This window comes from Aulonocara stuartgranti (assembly GCF_965226115.1).
Source record: "Aulonocara stuartgranti genome assembly, chromosome: 20".
Lineage (NCBI taxonomy): Eukaryota > Metazoa > Chordata > Actinopteri > Cichliformes > Cichlidae > Aulonocara > Aulonocara stuartgranti.
In genome coordinates, this window is record NC_138956.1 from 14,031,541 (window position 1) to 14,053,934 (window position 22,394).

The following is a 22,394-nucleotide window of genomic DNA, read 5'->3' on the forward strand; positions in this document are numbered from 1 at the left end:
AGTGTCTATAATATTCTCAGTCAGAGCTGCATGTATTTTCTTTCCTGTATAACTTATTGTGTAGAAATAAATAGCTTTTACACGACATTACCATAGAGACTGTGTTTGAGGCTGACACATGATAAATCATAAATTAGGGTATTAAAGCTGCTAAAAAGTAACAGCCCAATTTTCCTGAAGGGAAAAGCATCAGCAGCTGCTGCCTAGAAAGCAAGCTGAGATTTTCGCTTTTTACAGATGACCATGTCTGGATAAGTGGCCAAGTGACTGAGTGAATGAGGGAGCTATTGAGCAGGCAAGTGAGCGTGTTTACATGCTGCCTAATGACATCAGTAAGAGAAGTTTTGCTTTCACTCCAGCTGAGCAGACCTCATATAAACACCTCCACAGGGCTGAAGGAACTTTACTGGCTACAGCCTAATTTGATTTGCCTGCGTAGGTTAGATTACCGTTCAGTGTTTGGATAAATGATCCACTTTCAGCCTGCTTGTAAACATTAGAAGTGTTTCAGTGTGTACTTGCATGCAGCACAGTCACTGGCTATTATGATGTATAAAAACACACACACAATGCCACACTGAGGAGGTTCGTTGTGTGCATGACTCCCGTTGAGCACTTCCAGTGCCACTGCTGCTGCTGAAACTGCTACTGACACTCGTGGCACTGCTATTTTGTTCTAGTACAAAATTGTTATTGTTTAGTTAAATGTTCTAGTTTGTTTCCTAGGCACCAGGTGCAACACAACTGTTGAATTAGAGTTTGCCATGGAGCTAATTTGCATCTACAGTCTCAGTGCAGGAAATCATTAGAAACAATACAGTGCAGTACAATTATTAAAGTTAGGCTGACATCATATAAATATCATATGTTTGTCATATTTATTATTATTATTATTATTATTATTGTTGTTGCTGTTGTAGAGTTTTTACTGTTGTGATTTGGTGCGACATAAACACAACTGAATAGAACTGATCTGAACCATTATTACTGCTACTGTTACTAGTGTGACAACTAGCACTGCTTTTAAGCTACTATGACTACTAATATTGGAACTAGTATAATTATGATTGCTACTACCTGAACTATGCCTCGTACCATCGCTAGACTGCTATTCTCATTACTAATATTATGACTACAGAGGGTTGGTGAGATAGAAGAGGATGCTAGGAACAGGATGAGATGGAAGCAGATAGCCCGTATAAGAAGAAGGCTTTCATTGCTAATGTCATTACTAATGTTACAGCCTCCAGTAATGGTAGCCAATGGTAAAGATGAGGTTGGAGTGGTCAATTTAGATCATAAAGCCATAAAAAAAAAGTTGACTGAGATGATAGTGAGTGGTCAGCTTGTTTGCTGTATAAATGCAGATTTATCAGAGAAGTTTTCCTCACTGGCCATAGAGAGGATACAGGTTCAATACTCCTTGGCGATGCTAATGCTACACCTTTGTCTTTGCTGTATTTCTACTGCTAACACTGCTATTATTGCCTTTGTTACTTCAAATGGTACAGCAGCACAGGGACCAATCAATGAATCAATCAACCAATCAATCTATTTATTCATAAGCAAACAACACAGGTTGACCAAAGTGCTGTACAAAGAGAAAAAGTAAATAATAAATAAACAAACACACAAATAGAAGATAAGACAAGAAGCTAAACAACTCCGTCACAATTAAAAGCTAGCAAGTAAAGATGCATCTTCAGGCGGGTTTTAAAAATGCTGAGTGTTGGAGAGGTCCTCATTTGAAGAGGCAAACTGTTCTGAGGTTTAGGCACAACAATTGCAAAGGCCCAGTCTCCTCTGTGTTTTAGTCTGCTTCTAGGAACGATCAGAAGAACGTTATCAGCTGACCTTAGAGTTCTGTTTGGAGTATGTTTAGCTAAAAGATCAGAGAGGTAAGAGAGAGCTAATCCATTTAGAGACTTAAAAGCAAGAAATAAAATCTTAAAATCAATTCTAGAATGTACTGGAAGCCAATGTAAATGAGCCAACACCGGGGTAATATGGTCATGTTTGCGTGTGCCTGTCAAGAGTCGGGCTGCAGCATTCTGAACAAGGTGATGACGAGAGAGCAGAGCCTGGCTGATACCTAAATACAGACTAATCCAGTAGTCAAGCCTGGTGTAATAAATGCATGAATTACTTTCCTGCAGCAGGCGACAAAACATTCTTAAGCTTTGCAAGTGCCCTGAGCTGGAAGAAGCTGCCATCAAAGAACACCCCCAGATTGGGACAACTGGGATTACTGTTCTTATGGCTGTTTTCACAAATACAACTACCGGTGCTGCTATTACTGCTTTTGCTTATACTTACTAATTCTACTACCAGGCTACATCTATCAGCATGAAAGTTGTTGTAGTGTTTTTACTGCTGCAACTACTGATGCTGCTGTTACTACAATTATTGCCACAACAGCACCAAAGCAGTGAAGTGTAATTATAAATGATGTCATGAATGATTATTCAATTCCATTTAGCTGCTTCACTTTCACATTATTGACTTAATGGGACACTTGAGTGGAATCGGGCCTGTTATTAGTAGTTTTTTGCTCTGAAACACGAGAATCTGTTCATTGAAAGGTATTCTGTTTCCTACCACTGCTGCTGGATACAGTAAATACCTAACGTGAGGCTGACCGGGATCACAGTTTGAGTTTAAACATTCTTTCCCTGCTAATTGAATGGACCATGGCTCATTTACCAGAGTTTCAGCCTCTCTCAGTTGACACATACCTGAGTCAGAGAGAATTCCTGTAATGAAAGAAGAAAAAACAAGGAGATGAAGGACAAAGTCTGTACACTGCACCCTGTAAAGACTGTTTCCTCATGTAGATTACATCTTTGCTCATATCAATAGACAGCTTGTTAAAAATGTCAGGAAGCCCTGGTATCTTCATGAGCTAGAAGTTACTGGAGTTTGTGATTAACTGCAGGTCCCAAGATATTTTTCAAGCAAAATTTTGCTGGAAATTGTACTGCAAGAACTGTAGTGCTGCTAGTATTTGAGGAAATGCAGAGCTCAGAGCAGTTACTCATTGCAACAGTCACATGAAGCCTACAGAGGTTCTTTTCTTTGCCCCACATACTAATTGGTTTCGGCTGCTCCATTCAAACTCACAAACACCTACACATATGCATATTATGTAAGCCCCAGATGGACTTAATTAATCAAATTGATTTATTTCCTCTGGTAACGCTAGCAATCTGCCAAAAACTGAAATGGGTAAAATGTGTGCTTCTTTGATCACAGGCAATACCCTCAAAAGAGCTGGCATTCTCGCCGAAGAACCACTGGCCGGGAGATAGATAAATACTTCCTTTGTATGACAAGTTTCTTGCATATGGAAGAACACAAAATAAAAATCACAAGTACTCACATGTAAATGTAAACAGTTTGAGACTTTGGTCTTAGGTGGGTATCAGTTGGATCTTTGATATGATTGCTAAATGCATATGTTAGATACAGTGTTTGTACCCTTTCTAAAGTGTTATCATGGGTTGGGTGCTCATGCTGTAACTGGATTTAGCACCACCAGCTGACCAGCAGACCCCTGGAGAGTTTAATCCTGCCATGTAAACAGTCCACTGTGTGATCTGAACAGGTTTATTTCCCTTCACACACACACACACACGCACGCACGCACACACACACAATTAATTCAACTGTGACCTGTTTTGTTTTTGGAAATGTTGGGAATACACTTCCAAGAACAGTTTTCAGGAGCAGCTGACCCTTCACAAACACACACACACTGAAAAACTGAAAAACTACTACTCTTGTAAACTTAGCCTTTACTCTAAACTTTGTCTAGCCTGAACCTTACATAAACCTTAACCAGATTTACATACTTTTGAGCGTGCGTGGGTCCCTCAATATAAGCATATAATCATGTCCCCGCAATGTGAGTAATACAAGTATAGACGCACTCACTTCTATTATTAGACGCTCTCTTGAGATACTAACAATACTAAAAAACTCATATTTGTTTTTTAAAAAGTGTATTTGGGAACAAAGATGCCTTCTGAGAATTGTGCAATGGGGCTTTAATAAAACTGCAAAGAACCTCAGCTCTTCCAACTCCCATCCAGTCATGCTGCTACCACCAACACAAACAGTCACACTGGTACAAACACCCTTCTCGACTCTAATGCACTTCTTAGACAGCTTAGTTGGCTTTTAGTTAACCTGGCAAGTCTCATCCTATTTGATGGATTAACTGCTTTGCCTTATGCCTCGTACTGACTCTCACTCAAAGCCATACAGATACTTGGCAAACAAACTGCTTTGTATGCTGATTTTTTTTTTAACACACTGTGGTTGGAATTGACCCTAACACTACTTTCAAACATTAACCTTAACCTTATTTTTTTGTGAAAGTCAAGCAGAACCTTTTTGTTTTTAAAGTAGACAATTTTTAATCTATGTCAGCTACAGGTAGAATGATTATTTCTTAGCTTCCAGATTCCTGCTAAGATCTGGCATTTAAAAATTTAATATTCTGATAGCAAAGGATTAGGGTTAAAGTCATCACCATGGATGACTTAGTCCTCACAAGGTTAAAGATAGTTAATTGTACGCATAGCTGTCAGTTAGGGCCTATTCACTAGACCATTTAGTTTATTGCAAACATACAACACATGTTGGCTGACAAGTGTCAAGACTGGAGGTAAGGAATGTCAGAGTTAGCCAACCATTTATTTCTTGCTACTTACCACAGACACATCCTGTCTCTTCCTGGAGGATTTGTAGTCCAGATGGAATATAAAATCCCACCAGAGCACTGTGCCCAAAACAAATGTGAGTGGCAATACTAATTTAGTTTTGGCTGATGTCAGAGCCTTCTTTGAAAGCCATGTCCAGTTCTTCTTAATGTGTCCTCTTACAATGTATCCATAGAGGAAGGTGCCCTAGGGACATTAAAATGAGACTTTTTAAACATTAAGTGACCTTGTTAATGTTTCCATTTTCAAACAGCAGGATACATATACAGTATGTGTAATCCTATGCACAGTGTAGTAGGAGTCTTGGCATGTGACATGATGACATCGAAAAATTTACTTTGTATAGATTATTAAAGAAGACTGTGACATTATAGCTTTGTCATATAATTTACATTTTTTAAAACATTTATGTCATCATATTAGCTTCTGTACTTTCATTCTAAGATCACGAAAAAAGAAAGACAGTCTGACCTAAATCCCCCAGGGTCCATACATCCTGCTGATGTTTGCTCTTCTTCCTTTGTTATTTGTTTAACCAATCAAAACATGATCGGGACAGAGTGCATAACCCACCTTTCAAGGTCGTCAACCAATTCTGTCGTCAACAGACGTCACGGGTCAATCTTTTATCTGCCTACGTTTGCCTACACACATTTGTTTACAGGAGGGAATTATGTGAAACATTGGCCGTATATACGTATACCCTCAGTTAGCTCTTATTTTTTTCACTCATTAGAGCTCATTTTACTAACAGTTTGTTTCCTGAAGCCTCTAACAGGCTGTTGCACAAACAGTTTAGTCATATTATAGTCTTATAGTCATATAAGCCTTATTTTTGAAATCAAGTATCCCATTTCAGGAGCTAATGGAAAGCCGTTATCTTGCTATGTGAGTGGGTGTTTAATAAATACATGCTGTTAATGTGGAAGAAAGACGGTATACCAGACCCAAGCACATTCATGGCATCGCGTTATGCAAAATGCCTGCTGTGAGATTTATGTCTCCATTCTGTTGAATTTCCTGATGTTTTATACAGTATAGTGACAGAGTAGATCAAGTGCTTATAATATTGCTTTCATTTTTTATTTGATTCAATAGACAAGTATGATTTAGGCTTTTCCATTAATGGTACTGCATTCTAACTTTAAAACAGCAGTTTACTTTCCTGTTTTATGAGCAGTAGTTTGATTATTCCCCTTTTGAAGAAGACCAGAAAAAAAGACACAAGAACATTTTGTGGCGGTGTAAAGGATAGGAATAAATGGGATTGCACAAACCTGTAGATAACAGAGAGTCACCATCGTCATCATCAGGAGTGGAAGAAGGAAAACCAATATTTAGTCAACGACAGCAACACTGCTGTCATAGTTTCTGGTAGCAGCTGAGATATTTTAATGTTTTAATGCACACATAGACACACAAGAATTTACCTTTGTGCTTTATTTGTACACAAATTAATTTTTTTTAACTCTTTAACTGCTGAAGCCTAAAGACACATACACCGAATAAAAAAAACAAGTGATTGGGGCCGATGGGTCAAATAATGTAAAGCATCTTACAGATCAGGAAAAAAACACTAAAACTTTAATATCTATATTTTATAACTTTAAAAACACAAATATTTACACTGTGTAGATACTTGTGGGTCACCTGAGTCTCATATGCTCTTAAAGCAGCATATGAGAACCTCTCTGTGTTCAAATAGAGTACTCTTCAAGACATGTATGTGTATGACACCAAACTGTCCAATCAAATTCTTAAACAAGGCAGGTAGCCAAATGTGACTGAAAAACTCCCAAATGGAATTTGGTCAGCGCCTGCAGGCAACAACACATGTTATATGAGGAAACTGTACGTATGTATTTAATGTATGTTGTTTTAGATTTTGTTCCTGGTAATATTTTTACGGCCCTAGCACCCTCTGTTGACGAACCGCCACTGCTGACAGTGGTTGAATCTGTTATTTTAAGAAAATAAGTACAAGTCCATAGTTCAATTCCACCATCAGGCCGGGGTCTTTCTGTGTGAAGTTTGCATGTTCTCCCCGTGTTTGCGTTGGTTCTCCCGGGGTACTCCGGCTTTCTCCTACAGTCCAAAGACATGCACTTAGTGGGGATAAGTTAATTGGAAACTCTAAATTGCCCAAAGCTGTGAATGTGAGTGTTGAATGCGAGTGCAAATGGTTGTCTACGTGTTGGCCCTGCGACAGACTGACGACCTGTCCAGAGTGTACCCTGCCTCTCGCCCTAAGACAGCTGGGATAGGCCCCAGCCCCCCGCGACCCTGAAAAGGATAAGCAGTAAAGAATGGATGGATGGATGGAAGCACAAGCAAATATTAGATTCATTGTTGTCATAGTAGAACTTTACGGCCTCTTCAGTGAAATGTGCAATGATCATCAATCTTTAAGAAATGGTACAGGTCGTATTTTCATAAAAGAAAGAGCTTGGACTTGATACCATGGAGGAAGACGTCAACTGGTTATTTTTCAGATGCATTTAAAGTGGATCTGAAAGGTTAACACTGAGCATAAATGGTGTCACAAATCTGGCCGACAATGAAAATCTTTGGGGCTTTACCTTAAAGGTCTGACATTTTGCTTGTGGGATGTGCTATACTCTAAAAGGTACTAAATAAAGTCATCTGCAACATTGTTTTCCAAGACTCCTCAGCTCCCAGATACTGTTTTTCCAGGACAGAGGGTGCAGTGTTTAACGCTGCTCTCATGGCTATTGCCATGCTCCGCTGAGAATATTATGCCTCCAAGTCTTGCATCTGTAGTCCTAATCCAAACCGTTTACAGACACAGAGAACAAAGCATTGCCTTTATTCAAAGTCCAAAACAGGGGTATTATGTATTCCTCTTCTTCGTCAGTCTCTTCTGATCTAAAAAATGGTTAGCTTCAGTATGTAGTGGCCAAATCATGATTTAATAGCTTTAAATTATGTCTCAGCCTATTCACAGAATCCAGTGATGGGAAAAGATGCAAAGATTATATGATGAGGAAGAGAAGTATTGTCAGGTACTTTTGGACATCTTGCACTGAGATCATCAATTTTGATTGGATTTAACAGAACTGACTGTAATGAGAATAAATGCAATATGTAGCAAGCAGTGTCTTCCAAGTATGCTGTTAACATAATATACAAAATATACCAGGGATTTAGTGGATAATTTGATCCAAAATAGCAGTTCACATTATAGCAGGTTGCCTCAGAAGCCCCAGGCTAAGCTGGATCCTTTTTCCTTAGTGTGAAAAAGTTCATGCAGATCATTAAAATATAGACCTTTAAATTACAGATGAGTTTACATTTTATATAATACACAAAATGCATACTTGGTAAGTACAATTACGGTAGGTACAACTGGTTGGCTTAGATTAGCGTAAACAACAAACAGCTAGTCTGGCTAAGTAACAAAATCCACATTCAAAGATTGTTTCTTCACAAAGGAGAAACTGTAGTGAAGCATTGACATATCTCTTTGACTCATCAGAAATAAAGCACAACCAAAAGGTCAACGTAAAAGTTGGGTGGAAAACTATATCTGACTGGAGATCTCTCAGTTAGATATAGTTATGTCCTAAAGATTTTCCCAATTTTTGTATGGATTAAATAACAAAAGTCTATTAGTTATCACTATTTATCTATTTAATAAATTTTGAAGTGCTTATAGGAGGAGAGCTAGCTCTTCTTGCCAATACGGTTCAACCCAGTTAGCATAAACACTGGTCCAGCATAGCCGGTTAGCATAGGTTTACAAACTATGCTAACTGACTTCGTATGAGAGTAGTGTTCAAATTATCATCTGATTAAATTTCAAAGTGTTTCTTTAAAGGTATTTGAGTCATCCCCTCAAGAGACACATTACGTGCATTTACGCAGCATGAGATTTTGCCAGCTTGCTCTTTATTTCTCTTTGGTTTTTACCTTCATCTGCAGCACCTCTCGGCTATGACAGCATGGCAACAACAAAAAAGCTGTTTTATAAAGCAGCTTGGTGGTGAGGTAAGTGGAAAAACAGAAAGGCTGCATTGTTGTTATAGGTAATACTACTGGTGCTTTTATGGAGTCTTTTAAAACCTGACACGATTTATTTCTTCTCTCTTTGATTATTTACTCTGCTTTAATTTGCAGCTTATATTATGGATTCTGACACTTTGAATTGGGCGCAGACATCGTAGAATCTCATAAGTATTCTTAAAGTCTTGCTGAGCTGTACCCTACCTTGGTCCTATAGTTAACATTTAAGCAAACCACTCTGGATCAAACTCAAAAACTCTACTGCTTTTGTCTTTAACCAGTAATTAAAGCAATTTTCTTGAAAAGTGTTACGCACATTCTGACCGTAGTCTGCCCAACCCCGGTAGCCCTAAAGCAGCTTCCTGAAAATTTCACGTGTGCCTCCAGTTTCTTGCTTTTTTTTTTCTCTCAGGGCTTGAAAGCTTCATTTATATTTACCCAAAGTTTCCCTGAGCTAAGCCTCTCTGACCTATTACCCAAAGTCCCACAAAACCAGGTTTGTTCAAGTCCCTTTAAAAACACACGTTTTTGCCAGATGTTGTTCCTTGTTTCTTTCCACATACTCATAAAATATTATGTTTAGAAAGGAGGGGGGGGAAAGAAGAGCGTTGTAATGACATCAGGATCTGCTTGTTGTCCAGAAGTGTAGCACACTGAGGTGCTTTGGATTACTGAAAATGAAAAGATGTTTGGGTGACTGCTACATGAAAAGCAGTTTATCTGCAGTAACATTACACTTTGCTCAGAGGTAATTTCCTGACCTGTTTTCAGTCTGTCTGAATGAACTCTTACTTTCCTTGACTCTGGCCTGCTTCAAAACACCTCTTTTAGAAACACCTTTACATCCAGTCAGAGTTACTCCTCTGTCTCTTTGGGTGATTGTGTTCAATTGGCCGTCACAGCATATCTGGCACCAACGGGTCCACTGTTGTCATAGTTCAAAGAATGGTGCATCTGGGTAACCTGGGATCAAACACTGTATGATTCTTTCAAACTGGAACTAAAATATGTACCTAAACTGCAGGTACTCAAATACATTATATTGCTGGATTGTATTAACTGATTTATTAATATGTATTCATTGTTAATGTTGCATCTTGAGATTATTTTAATTACTTATATATGCTGCTGGGTAGCTTTATCTATAATAATATAATATAATAATAGGTTTAAATTTCAAAGTCTGTAAACTAAAAATTGTATAGAGTACAAAGCATCATAGTCGATTTCCAGAGGGGGACATACAATACAAAGTTTTTTTTTAAAGTTATTTCAAGTAGCCATTTTCAGTTTGCAAATGTAGAATAGTTATACCAAAAAGTCTGTTTTGTTTTAAATGTGTATTACCTACCTAAACTTTAAATCAGTCATAAAGGGTAACTAAAGAGTTAAGATGAAAAGTATCTTTATTTCAGTATTGATGCACACACTGTTTGTGAGAGCTTCCAGGGTTGATATGGAGAGGACAAACAGGGTGATTGCAATGGCAAGAGTTTCAGAGATGATTTGATAGAAAGCTGAATTAAAGTCCATAAATCCTCGACGCTGTCGCTCCTTTTATATTCAGACAATGCAAGCCAAAGGCTAGTCCTTGGCTAACTGATTTTACCAGAGCCGCTAGAAAAGAATGTAGAAGATGTGAAAGACGGTGGAAAAAAGATAGGCTGTGCGTCTCTATGGAAGCTCTTAAGACTAGCTGGAAAGTCTATCAGAGAGCAGTAAAGGCTGCCAAGCACTCCTATTTTTCTCAACTTATTGCTACCAGCTCGCATAACCCTCGTGTTCTATATAACACTATAAATTCTGTACTTAATCCAGAAGGCTATGTTCTTTTGCACTCTTCTGCAGTTATGTGCAATAAGTTTCTTAATTATTTTGTGGAAAAGGTTGCTAGTTTGAGACCTCCGACTCTACCTATTGCTGACCCAGCCATGCATGGTTCTTGCTCAAGTCTGTTCTCTGCTTTTCTACCAATTGTTTTATCTGATTTAGAGAAACTTGTGTTGAATGCTAAACCGTGTGGCTCTCCAAATGACATTGTTCCTCCCCGTTTTCTTAAAAAGGTATTTCCTATCATCGGACCACATATTCTGAACATTATTAATACTACTCTTTTGTCTGGTCAAGTACCTAGGGAATTTAAGCATGCAGTCATACATCCTTTAAAGAAACCAGGCTTAGACAGTTCAGTCATATCAAATTTTAGACCCATCTCTAAGCTTCCCTTTCTTAGTAAGATTCTGGAAAGGGTTGTTTATACTCAGTTGATGGACTACTTGAATGAATCTAAATTGTCAGAAATCTTTCAATCCGGCTTTAAGCCATTCCACAGCACGGAGACAGCCCTCGTAAAAGTTATGAATGACATCCTGATAGCGACAGACCGTGGTAAATATGCAGTGCTGGTCTTGTTGGACATGACAGCTGCATTTGACACTGTGGACCACGATTTGCTGATCTCCCGCTTACAGCTCTGTGTGGGAATTTCTGGTTCGGCACTTTTGTGGTTAAAGTCCTATCTTTTAAATAGGACCTTTTGTGTTAAGTTGGGGTCGGCCTCATCCTCTGTGGCCCCTCTGCTTTGGGGTGTGCCACAGGGATCTATTCTTGGGCCGTTATTGTTTTCATTGTACCTCTTGCCTCTTGGCGCGATTTTCTGAAAGCATGAAGTGCCATTCCATCTATACGCAGATGACTGCCAGCTCTACTTACCTTTTAGTCATGCTGATAGTCTTCCAACTGGACCTCTGCTTGACTGCCTTACTGATGTCCAAGCATGGATGGCAAAAAACTTTTTAAATTTTAATGATCGGAAGACAGATGCAATTTTATTTGGCCCAAATCGTTCTTCTCATACTCTATTGTTTTTTAACTTTATTGCTATGTCTGGTTTTATTACTATGTGCATATTAGTATTGTACAGCACTTTGGTCTACCAGGTGTGTTTTTAAAGTGCTATATAAATAAATAAATGATGATGAAGATGATGATGATGATAAATGGTGTCTTTGCGTAGCTTTCAGGAAGTCTAGGTTTGGCAAATATGATGTAATCTGATTTTGATTGCATCGTCCACTAGTGATGGGATTTCCGGCTCTTTTTAGAGATCCGGCTCTTTCGGTTCGGCTCACTAAAAAGAGCCGGCTCTTTCGGCTCCGAACCGGCTCTTCAGGTTGTTTTGTTGCTTTAATTAATTTATTATTAACAATAATATAAAATTATGCACAAAAGGAATTACTAACGTAAAAACAAGTGGTTTTATTTATATATGTTTATATATAAATATATGCGGTGGCCCCTAGAGACAAAACACGTACAAACTCCAAAACACATTTCTAGCATTAACTGAACTTCCAAAGCAGAGCTACTAGATCACTTAAATTACACAATTGAAAGCATGTGTGTATTTGTGTATTTATACACAGGCACTCATATATATATTCAAATAATTTAAAAAAAAGTTCATTTACCTGTTATTACCACACACCAAATCCGGTCGTTGGTACTTGCTGGCTTGTGTAGCCACAAGATAACAAAGGCTCAACACTGCGCCCAGCATCCTGGAGCACTTCTGTTGTCTTTTGTACGTGTTTTGAGTTTGTATGTGCTTCTGAGTTTTTATATGCTTCTGAGTTTTTACGTGCTTCGGAGTTAGTACGTGTTTTTACGTGTTTTGGAGTTTTTACGTGTTTTGGAGTTTGTACGTGTTTCTTACGTGTTTTGGAGTTTGTACATGCTTCAGAGTTCGTACGTGATTTGAAGTTTGTATGTGCTTTGTCTCTAGGGGCCACCGTAAATATACTTTTATTTATTCACTCCACATAAAATGTAATAAATAAATCATATAATACAAAAATCAACTATTCACATTTCAACTTTTAACTATTTAAATTTTCAGCTTTTTCCTTTCACAAATTTAAAGTGAAAAGAACACAAAACACTGCAAACCACAACACAATTAAATATAAATTATAATATGAAAACTAAAAGAACATGCATATTCTCTGTCATATGGACCTGCATGAATAAACTTTCTCAATCCTTTATCATCTGCAACCGAAAATAGTTGTGGATGATTACTATACCTTTCTAATGTTGTTGTCCCTGCCTCTCTTTCTCTCTCTCTGGCTCTGTTCCTGTGCTACTGAGTGTAACTACCGCCCCTCCCCCCTCTGCCCAGCGTAAAGCACAAGGCTCGCGTGCAGAGTGAAGCGGAAAAAAAGTGCGAGAGAGAGGCTGAGAAAGAAAAAAAAAAACCCCACGTGACGGCTCGCGATAAGGAGCCGGCTCGCGTCGTTCACGTCAAAGAGCCGGCTCTAAGAGCCATTTCGTTCGCGAACGACCCATCACTATCGTCCACAGACCTGTTTGTCTGGTAAATTAAACTGAAAGGATCCAACAGATTTGCCAGACCAAGTCTTTTATGAAACAAACACAGTAACTGTTTCAAAATCAGGATATCAGAGGAAAATATTTATCTACCTTTTTTAAATGTTTTTTAATGAAGACCTGAAGAACTATGATGGAAATAATGTTGTCAGACCTGCTGTGGAGAGACTCCTCGAAGCTTCAATACTGAAGTTCAATTACTCTGAATAAACACTTAAAGACTTTTAGGTTTACATCAAAATTACAACTGAATAGTGTTGGCACTGTGGATACTTGAGAGTAATTTGAACAGTAAGGTTTTTTTCTTCTGTTATTCTCTCATTTCCACTTTAGACAAATTTACCATAATCTCTCAAAACAGATATTTGTATATTCTCAAAGGAAAGGGGCTTTGGCACCAGACGCTTTCTGCTTTGTAGACCCAGTTCTACTGACAAATCAGTTTAACTGTGTCTGCAAGAATGCTGTTTTTCTGACAATAATTTAGCTTTTTAAAAATCATCTGTTTTTTCAAAGAAACTGTTCGATAAAACTGGAAGCCTTGAATTGGACATCTGTTATCTGTATCTTAAAACCACTGGATTCCCAAGTCATCCACTGGGTTTCTAAATTATTCTTACCACAAATGAGTGGTAATAGTCAGTACTTGCTCTGGGCACCCAAAACTAAACCTAAATTTGTAATATTAATTAAATTACTTATGTAACACATAGATACATGTTAGCAAAGCTGGTCAAATACACAGTGAACGTATTAGAATTTTAATTAAAAAAGATTTTTTCTGATTTTTGGCGGTGGGCGGGTCAAAACGATTCAGTTCTGTCTACACTGACAATTTGTCACTAATAGTAGAAAAGACATAATGGCAGGATGTGCTAGAAAAAGTTCAGAGACTTCAAAGAACATTTTTGAATGCACAGCAGGTAAGACTTTGTAGTTCACAAAAATGTTCCTGAAACTGAGATTCAGTTGCAGGTTTTCGAGACGGTTTGTATCAGGCATGCCATTTCTTCCAGCCAGACACCTCAAGGTATCACTGGTTTTGGCCAAGTGAGCGTTAAAGTCTCCCACTAGGAAAATGGAGTGACCAGTTAGGGCACCCTCTAGCACCACACCAAGTGAATTTAGTGCAAATGACAGTCAGGACCTATTTCCTGACCTGAAGGCGCATGCAGCCCTCTGATCCACTTAAGCAAACCCCAACGTATAGACAGTGAACCAGTGAGGATACAAGGATACACGCCAAGGCCCAGCCACTAGGTGCTTCTTCCCTGGGCCTGGTTGCAGGGTGGGGCCCCAGTAGCCCTATCCTGGGAAAGCTAAACTGGTCGCTGGATTTTCTTCTTTTTCTTTTTTGTGGCCCCTTACCCAGGGAAATTTGCCCTGTGAAACAACATAGCCAAACATGGGATCACTGAGCCACCCAAACCCTCCACTGTGATAAGGTGGCGATTCACTGAGGAGCTCTGTTAAGTACTGTATTTATTTTCACAACAAGATGAAAACAGATATAGGGCAATGAATCCAAATCGGTAATGAAGCAAATGCACCCCCATTATGTATTAAAGCTCTTTAATCTTTTTAATGAACCAACAATTTAAAGCTGGAACTCATTCTGAGTGATCTCTATAGTGCTGCTGAATGAATTACTACATACAACATACAACCAGCAAGAGTGTGTTGCTTTATGTTTGGATATATTGTACTGCAGATCATCACCTTCAGGTGATATGCGTAAACACAGACATAGTCAAACTTCATATTGAAACACGACAAGATATTTGTCAGAACAGTTAAGGGTTTCTAGGTCAAACATCTACATTCCCCTTATATGGACATTCTAAAAAATGTCAACATACAATTTAGCTGTTTGAAATACAGATGTAAAAGTTTCTTGAAGCTTTACTGTAAGCAAAAAGAACATTTATATACAATAAAACTTTAACCATCTTGTTTTGTTTTTTTAAAGGGCACCTATTATGCTTTTCCTTATACTCACATGACCAAAGGTTCAGCTAATGAGCTCAGGGTAGGTGTCAGTTATCCCTGCAAGCTAAAACTCAGGGTTCAAGCTGCTTTGAAAACTCTCTTTTCAGTTTGTTTTTTCTAACCATGGCTCTGTATGATGTCTCACAGAGCAGATATCACTGATACGGTCAACCGAGAGCCACAGCGCAGTCAGCAAGCACAAAGCTCCACCAATCTGCTGTTTAAGTCAGATTTTTATGTTGGGTAGCCAATCAGCGGAAATGCATAAAACAGCTTGGTTTAGACAGGTTACGAACTGATGCGCTGCACCAAGCCCCAGTATAAGATAAATAAGGATTATGTTTGAGCTGTGACTCATGCAAAGCAACTTTAGTAGAGTACTTGAATAAAAATATGAAGTTAGAAATAAGCATAATAGGTTGCCTTTAAGTTCATACAGCCATAGGACAACAGTAGGGGATAGACAAAAATCACAGCAGGGCTTTAAATAAGTTCAGAAAACGTTCTAATACCACTGGCATCTCGCAGAGTCTTTGCATTTCTGTTTTTCATGACCCTGCCAAAATATCAAAAATACATGTAATTTCACATGTTTCTGCAGGACACAAGGCATACAAGTTAGTTCCAAAATCTGCAAATGAAAATGTACAGTACAGATTATTTTGGACAATCACTTTGAGTGATGACAATTATCTAAACACTGCAACACTTCTGCTTCCCCGACATGCAATAAACATGACGTTGAAACGGATTATTTTAGAAAAAGTCTATATGGTCACACAGCAAATAAAACATCCCATATAAACCACGATTGTCACACTTGACATTAACTCTGAAGAGTGACACGTTTCACAAAGATGCTTGTAGTTCTTTACACGGGCCTCTGTTGTTTGTTGGAATGCCTGTCTTGAATTAAGATAGTAAGATGAGCTGCATCTGTTCATGCGTGGGTACTGTTTGAGTTAGTATAGAAATGTACAGTAGTCATGCATAATAAAGATACCCTGCTATACAAGGGGTGAACACTAGGTGGCAGGCTTTGCCAACTTTGCACACAGCTCCAGTCTTCTGGGGAATAAAATGTCAAGTCATGGCAGGGGAGAGGAAGGGACATGCATAGGGCAAACATTACACTGGAAGTCAGGTATATTGCTTTTCATAGAATGTGCGTTTATCCCTCATTGAGATTGTTCCACACCTTGTAAATATGCATACAAAGGCTTCTCCAACTAAAGATGGCACTGAGCTACAGCCTTCTCTGCTGCTGTCTCCAACCCAGCTCACATCTGCCTCATTGTTCTTTCCCTTCAAACAAAACAGATCTCCCGATGCTTTGTTCTTCCTCGCTTCTTTGTGCATCTCTTTTCTCCTCACTTTTTTTTTCTTTCTCTGCTCATTCTCTTACCCATTCCTCCCCTCGGTTCCCTTTACTCCCACCTACAATTTCTCCTTCCTTCCTTCCTTCCTTCCTTCCTTCCTTCCTCCCTCTTCCTCCTCTCTGCAGGGCAGCCGGAGAGTCTGGCATTTCTCTAACAGCAGGAGGGGAATCTGCACCCAGCCTCGGCCCATGCTGGGCAAAGAGAGTGTGGGTGTGGCATGTCTGACAGAGGCGAGTGTGTGTCTAAGTCTGTGACAGGCCACATGTGTGTGGATTCCCCATATTAGCTCTAACAACACTTATTTCCTACCTTAAAAAGGAGAAACCCAAGGACTCTATTTTCTCTGAATGGATTATACTAAAGTAGTTTGCATTCTCGATTACAGTTTCAGATTTGGCTCAGCAACAATAAGAGATCATAAAACGGCTGGGTGAAAATAGATTTTATTGTTGTGATCGGTCACTGCAAAGAATCAGTCGAAGTAACCCCACAGCACCTGATACGAGCTGGAGTCTATTCCTCATCAAGAAATTTGAATTTATTTAGCTTCAGCACTCCTGCCAAATGTGATGAGTGGCAACACTGGCCGAAGACCAACAGCAAAACCTTTTGTTCCAAATGTGTCTGGAGAGGGGAATCAGACAATTAAGAACAAACAAACAAAAAAAGCCAGGCTCTGAACGGTCTGGTATCAGAGGGGAGGAATGGTCACGGTTCAGTTGCAAACAGTAAATGAAAGCAATAAGAGGGCGATTTAGAGCTACAGCAGTGGGCGGGTCAGGGATGACACCCGCTGTGTAGCTACGATGTGCCTGTTTATCCCCACGGGTGATGAGAGAGGAAGAAGGGTGAGTGACGGGTTGATTTTTCTCTCACTATTGTTTTTAAAGTGAAAAACAAGAGTGAGGGACGTGAGCCGAGGTAAGCAAGGAGGGAGAAGCAGAACCAAGAAAGGCAGAGACTGTGTCGGGGGTCAGATGTGTCTGTGCAGCTGCGGTAGTGGGGAGGAGGACAGGGCTGGTCGCGGTTCGATTCCTCGGCTCTTCATGAAAGACAGCAGCTGGTCGGGGATCTCGGCAAGGACGTCCTTCGCTAGTCGAGCCATGCTGAGGACCTGGTTGCCAGATCTGTCAATGTAGTCTCTGAATGGAACGAACTAAAAGCAGAAATCATTATATACATCCTGTTTATTTAGTACAGATAAAAAAGTAGCATACCAGTATAGACAACATAAAAATCTTTTTTTTCTGAAGATCTCCCAAAAGATTAAAAAGCCTGGAATAGTGCAATGTTTTGCGAGAGTGATGAAAACTGCCAATATCTCACATAAACTGAAGAAATCATCAAACCGTGAAAAGATTAGCGAGTGACTCAGAGTACGGATGAATTCAGTTAGATAAAGGCTCATTAAGAAAAGTTTCCCTTAGACAAATAACACTGAAAGGCAGCTATAAAAAGCCACTGATATTCAAAACTGACGGTGTCTCCGGAGTACCAAAATCCTCAAGTGGATGCTGGATGCTCCCAAGCCTGGCAGTTGTGCAAAAGGTTCCATCTGACCAACTCTCACAAGGAGAAACAGTGGGCTCAAGACCTTGGATGCCATGTTTGCATCACCGCCACACTAGCAATGATGCAGGGAGGCCAGTGATGATGGGTACAGGGTCTCTGGGGGTACAAAGTAATATGTGGATCTTCTAACTGGCCATTTCATGCCATGTAAAAGGTAGAATCAAACCTTCTCGGATAGAATTATTCCCACGCAGGACAATACGTGGTATTACAGCATTACAATCATGCTGGGCAAAACATCACTACCTGGGAATAAAAAGACATGGACCATCAGCCCTGGACCTCGGTGTCATTAGGATAATATATAGCAGCATATGTGGAAACAGCAGCTCTGAGATACAGTACTTATTAACTCCTAAGTCTATTGCATGAGACAGCAGCTAAGGTATCAAAGAATACCTCTTAGCATATCTAGGAAGCTGCATTTGTAGGCTTTTCATGGCTGGCTGCAGAGTTTTCAAGATTCATTGTCCATTCTGATTTCAAACAATGTGGATCATGTCCTTTTTTAACAAAAAAACTGATAAACCAGCTTCTAATTTCACATTTGACAAACAGGTGACGCCACATTTGTTAAATAATGAGAAAGAGTGCTTGATTTGGGTATTATGTTTTTTGCCCAATTCCACATCAGGAGGTTAATGTAGCCATTCACTGGAGGTCTTGTCCAAAAGACAAAACTTTCAGAAGTTCTCTGTCATCTTAATGTTTGCAGAGATCTTTTCAGACATGAAAAATGGAAACACAGCTGGCTTCATCTGTCTCCTGAAGACATACCACTTGCATTTTGTGCATTTGTCATGTGATATTTGGCACCAGGTGCTGCGTGACAAGGGAGGGGAAAATAATGATACCAAGTAAGACAGCGCTTTGGTTGCATCAGTGATGGATTTTAAAGCTGTTCATGCCTCCGAAGCCTTACTTAAGGACCACTGTGAGCATGAGGGAAACCTTTGCCCCCTTCACAGTGAATCCTCTCAGACGCTGTCTCATCGGTTACAGCTTTTATTAGATAATGATTTCAGCAGCATACTTTAAAGTACTTTAAAAGCAGAAAATACATGCAGAGGATGTTGCAATGATTAATATGGTCAAATTCAAATTTTTTATTTGTCACGTACACAGTCATACACAGTACGATATGTAGTGAAATGCTTGGACAACTGCTCGTGACCTAAAGAAAACAAAAAAGGAAAGGCTATGAATAAGATAGGAAATAAATATGAAAAATTAAAAAGGGTAAATTTAACTAGGAAGGAATAAAATATAAATTAAGGTTAAAAATGAAATAACTGTACAACACAAATTAGAATGAAGGGTAAATTTAACTGGGAAGAATAAGATAAAATATATAAATTAAAGTTGAAAATAAAATAACTGTACAACAAAATACACAATACACAATATAGAACTATATAAGAATGTATGAAGAAATCTAAATATAAATAAATATATACACAATAACAGCAGCTGTACAAGTATTAACTGGAAATGAAGAATATAGTGACCAGTGTTGTGCAAAAACAATGTCCAGAAAGTCCAGTGTGTGTGTAAGAACCATATGTGTGGGTCAGTACTGTGTGGTGGTGTGATTGAGAGACCGTATCGCCTGCGGGAAGAAGCTCCTCCTCAGTCTCTCTGTGTTGGTCTTCAGGGAGCGGAATCGCTTTCCTGACCTCAACAGAGAGAACAGTCTGTTGTTGGGATGGCTGAGGTCCTTCACGATCTTCCTGGCCTTGGTCCAGCACCGCCTGCTGTAGATTGAGTGCAGGTCAGGGAGCTCGGAGCGGATGGTGCGCTCAGCTGACCGCACAACCCTCTGTAGAGCTCGTCTGTCCTGCATGGTGCTGTTCCCGAACCAGGTTAAGATGTTTCCCGCCAGGATGCTCTCTATGGTGCATGAGTAAAAGTTCCTGAGCACCTTGGAGGGCAGTTGGAAGTCTCTCAAGCGTCTGAGGTGGTAGAGACGCTGTCTGGCCTTTTTCACCACGGTGTTGATGTGACAGGACCATGACAGGTCCTGCGTGATGTGAACTCCGAGGTATTTGAAGCTGTCCACTCTCTCCACTGGGCACTCGTTGATGACGGGGGTCTGGTAGTTCCTCTCCTGCTTAGTGCTGAAGTCCACTATCAGCTCCTTTGTCTTACTGACGTTTAGAAGGAGGTTGTTCCTCTGGCACCAGTTCTCCAGATTCCTAATCTCCTTCACGTAGGCCGTCTCGTTGTTATCAGAGATCAGGCCCACCACGACGGTGTCGTCAGCAAACTTGATGATGGTGGTGGAGCTGGTAGTGGCCACACAGTCATATGTGTACAAAGAGTACAGCAGGGGGCTCAGAACACACCCCTGGGGGGCTCCAGTGCTGAGAGTGGTGGAGGCTGAGACATGTCCGCCCATCCTTACTGCCTGTGGTCTGCCAGTTAGGAAGTTGGTCATAGAAATCTCTCTTGCTCTCTTTCTGTGTTTTTCCCCAACTGCCATATGGCTCACTTGCTGTTTTTCTACATTCATTATCTTAAATTTGTGCCATTTTTTGTGCTTTCATGGCTTCAACCACAATTTATTTGACTTTTTTCACACATTAAATGTTCTGAAAAAGAAACAGGACTCCCCAAGATACTTCGTATTAGCTCAACCTACTGACTTCTTTCAAATCAGGGTGTGGTTGTGGTGCTGACATGGAGAACTGTTATAGACTGTATGTGAAAGCTGGACATAACCAACATGCTAACATTACACTCTGCCTCAGCCACTTTAACTCAGCTGGAAAAGTGGCTGAGGGCAGCAGCAGCTCAGGTCAGCTGATTACAGTCCGAACAGAAGGAAAATCTGCTGGAGCTCTCAATAGAAATTTTAGTTAGTTTTCTACAATAGCTGGTAACAAAAAAAAAAAAAAGAAAAAGAAAAGAAGAAAAAAGAAGAAGAAAAAAAGATATCTTTCAAAGAGCTACTTTTTTACTTTCTTTCTTTTAACTTTTAGCATTATTAACACAAATAGCTGTATTTAGCATCATGTACATCATGTACATGATGTACATCATGTACGCGAGCATCTCAGGTGCACAGCCATAGCTGTGAGCACCAAAGTGTGTTGAAACATTTTGTTTACGAGGACCACCCAATCAGAATAAAGCTAAATGGAGGGAAGGTAAAATGATTGTTTCAAACAGAGTATGGAATTGAAAGAAACATATTCGAGTTGCAGAATGAAACTATAACGCTGGAGATTCGACAAAAGGTAGCCTAATATTCTTTTTTTTTTTTTTTTTTTTGTCTGAGATTCTCCCTGGTTATGTTGCCAATGTGACTTTTAAGTGGACATAAAACACTACATGTATGAAGGCTAGTTTGCGCCATGGAGCCCTACTCTACTCAGGGGCTTAATTTCCAGGGGGGTTATGACCCCCACCCAATAATCATACCCAACCAATATAACCCCCCCCCCCCCCCAATAAAATTATGAATTATCTTGCATTAATAGGCTGTTCATTTTCTTTACTCATTTCAGTTATTACCAGCAAAATAGTAGCATGTTTAATCATCTAGGAATTTACCCAGATTTATTTATTTATTTAGACAGAGATCTTGACCCCCCCAAAGTTCAGCACAAAGTTGCGCCGATGACTCTACTACCCTATTCAGTATGTGAAGCTAGAGAAATAACTGTCTCCTCCATACCTGCTTCATGCCCAGGAGGACGGGGCTTTGGCTGTCCACACCCACTAGTAGATCATTACATGAAAGAACCTTTTAAATACAAGCGCGCTCATGCTCACAGGTATACACACGGGTGCTCAGTGATGGCAGTACACATATTGAATCAATAACAACAAAAAAGCGTGAAATGTAGAGTGAGTGAATATTTTTCCTGCTAAGTGTAACAATCCTGATTGAATTATTGTGGTAATAAGGTTAAAGGCAATCAAAGGATTACTGTGTGCATGCAAATGTGATTACTGCTGCAAGTAAAACAGACTCAAAGACAATATAAGCTATACAAAAACAGCTTTAGAACAAGCGCATAAATTATATGGCTATTAACCTTGTGAGGGGTCAATTTTGTTTTTCATTAGTGCAATGCTTTACGGTGAGAAGTTAAAAATAGCTGCAGTAAAGTGTGTGAAGATTTGTGGATGTGCTCAACAGAAAGACATAAAATGAAGCTCTTGGCTTGACTGCAGCACTTTCACCTATGTTCTACGAAGAGCAAAAAAGCAGATTTAAGACGGATTATGAAAAAAAAATTGAAAGTATCCTGTGGCGGTCCATTGCAATCAAGTGGGACACAGAGCCCTGCTTCCATAAAAGCAGCTGCCC

General features: G+C 39.5%; 2 protein-coding genes across 2 annotated transcripts in view; one reads left to right on the forward strand and one right to left on the reverse strand.

Annotated features, from left to right (window-relative positions):
- The window catches only part of LOC309697331 (uncharacterized protein), a 521,790-nt gene that overhangs the window by 186,053 nt on the left and 313,343 nt on the right, over positions 1-22,394 (forward strand). The gene's annotated exons all lie outside the window — the stretch shown is intronic.
- cpne9 (copine family member IX) overlaps positions 14,713-22,394 on the reverse strand; it is a gene marked incomplete at its 5' end in the record, with an annotated part of 115,862 nt that continues 108,180 nt past the window's right edge. The window contains one exon of the mRNA XM_082519173.1: positions 14,713-17,660. Coding sequence (XP_082375299.1) covers positions 17,478-17,660 — 183 coding nt within the window. The 3' untranslated portion in view covers positions 14,713-17,477. The remainder of the gene's footprint in view (positions 17,661-22,394) is intronic.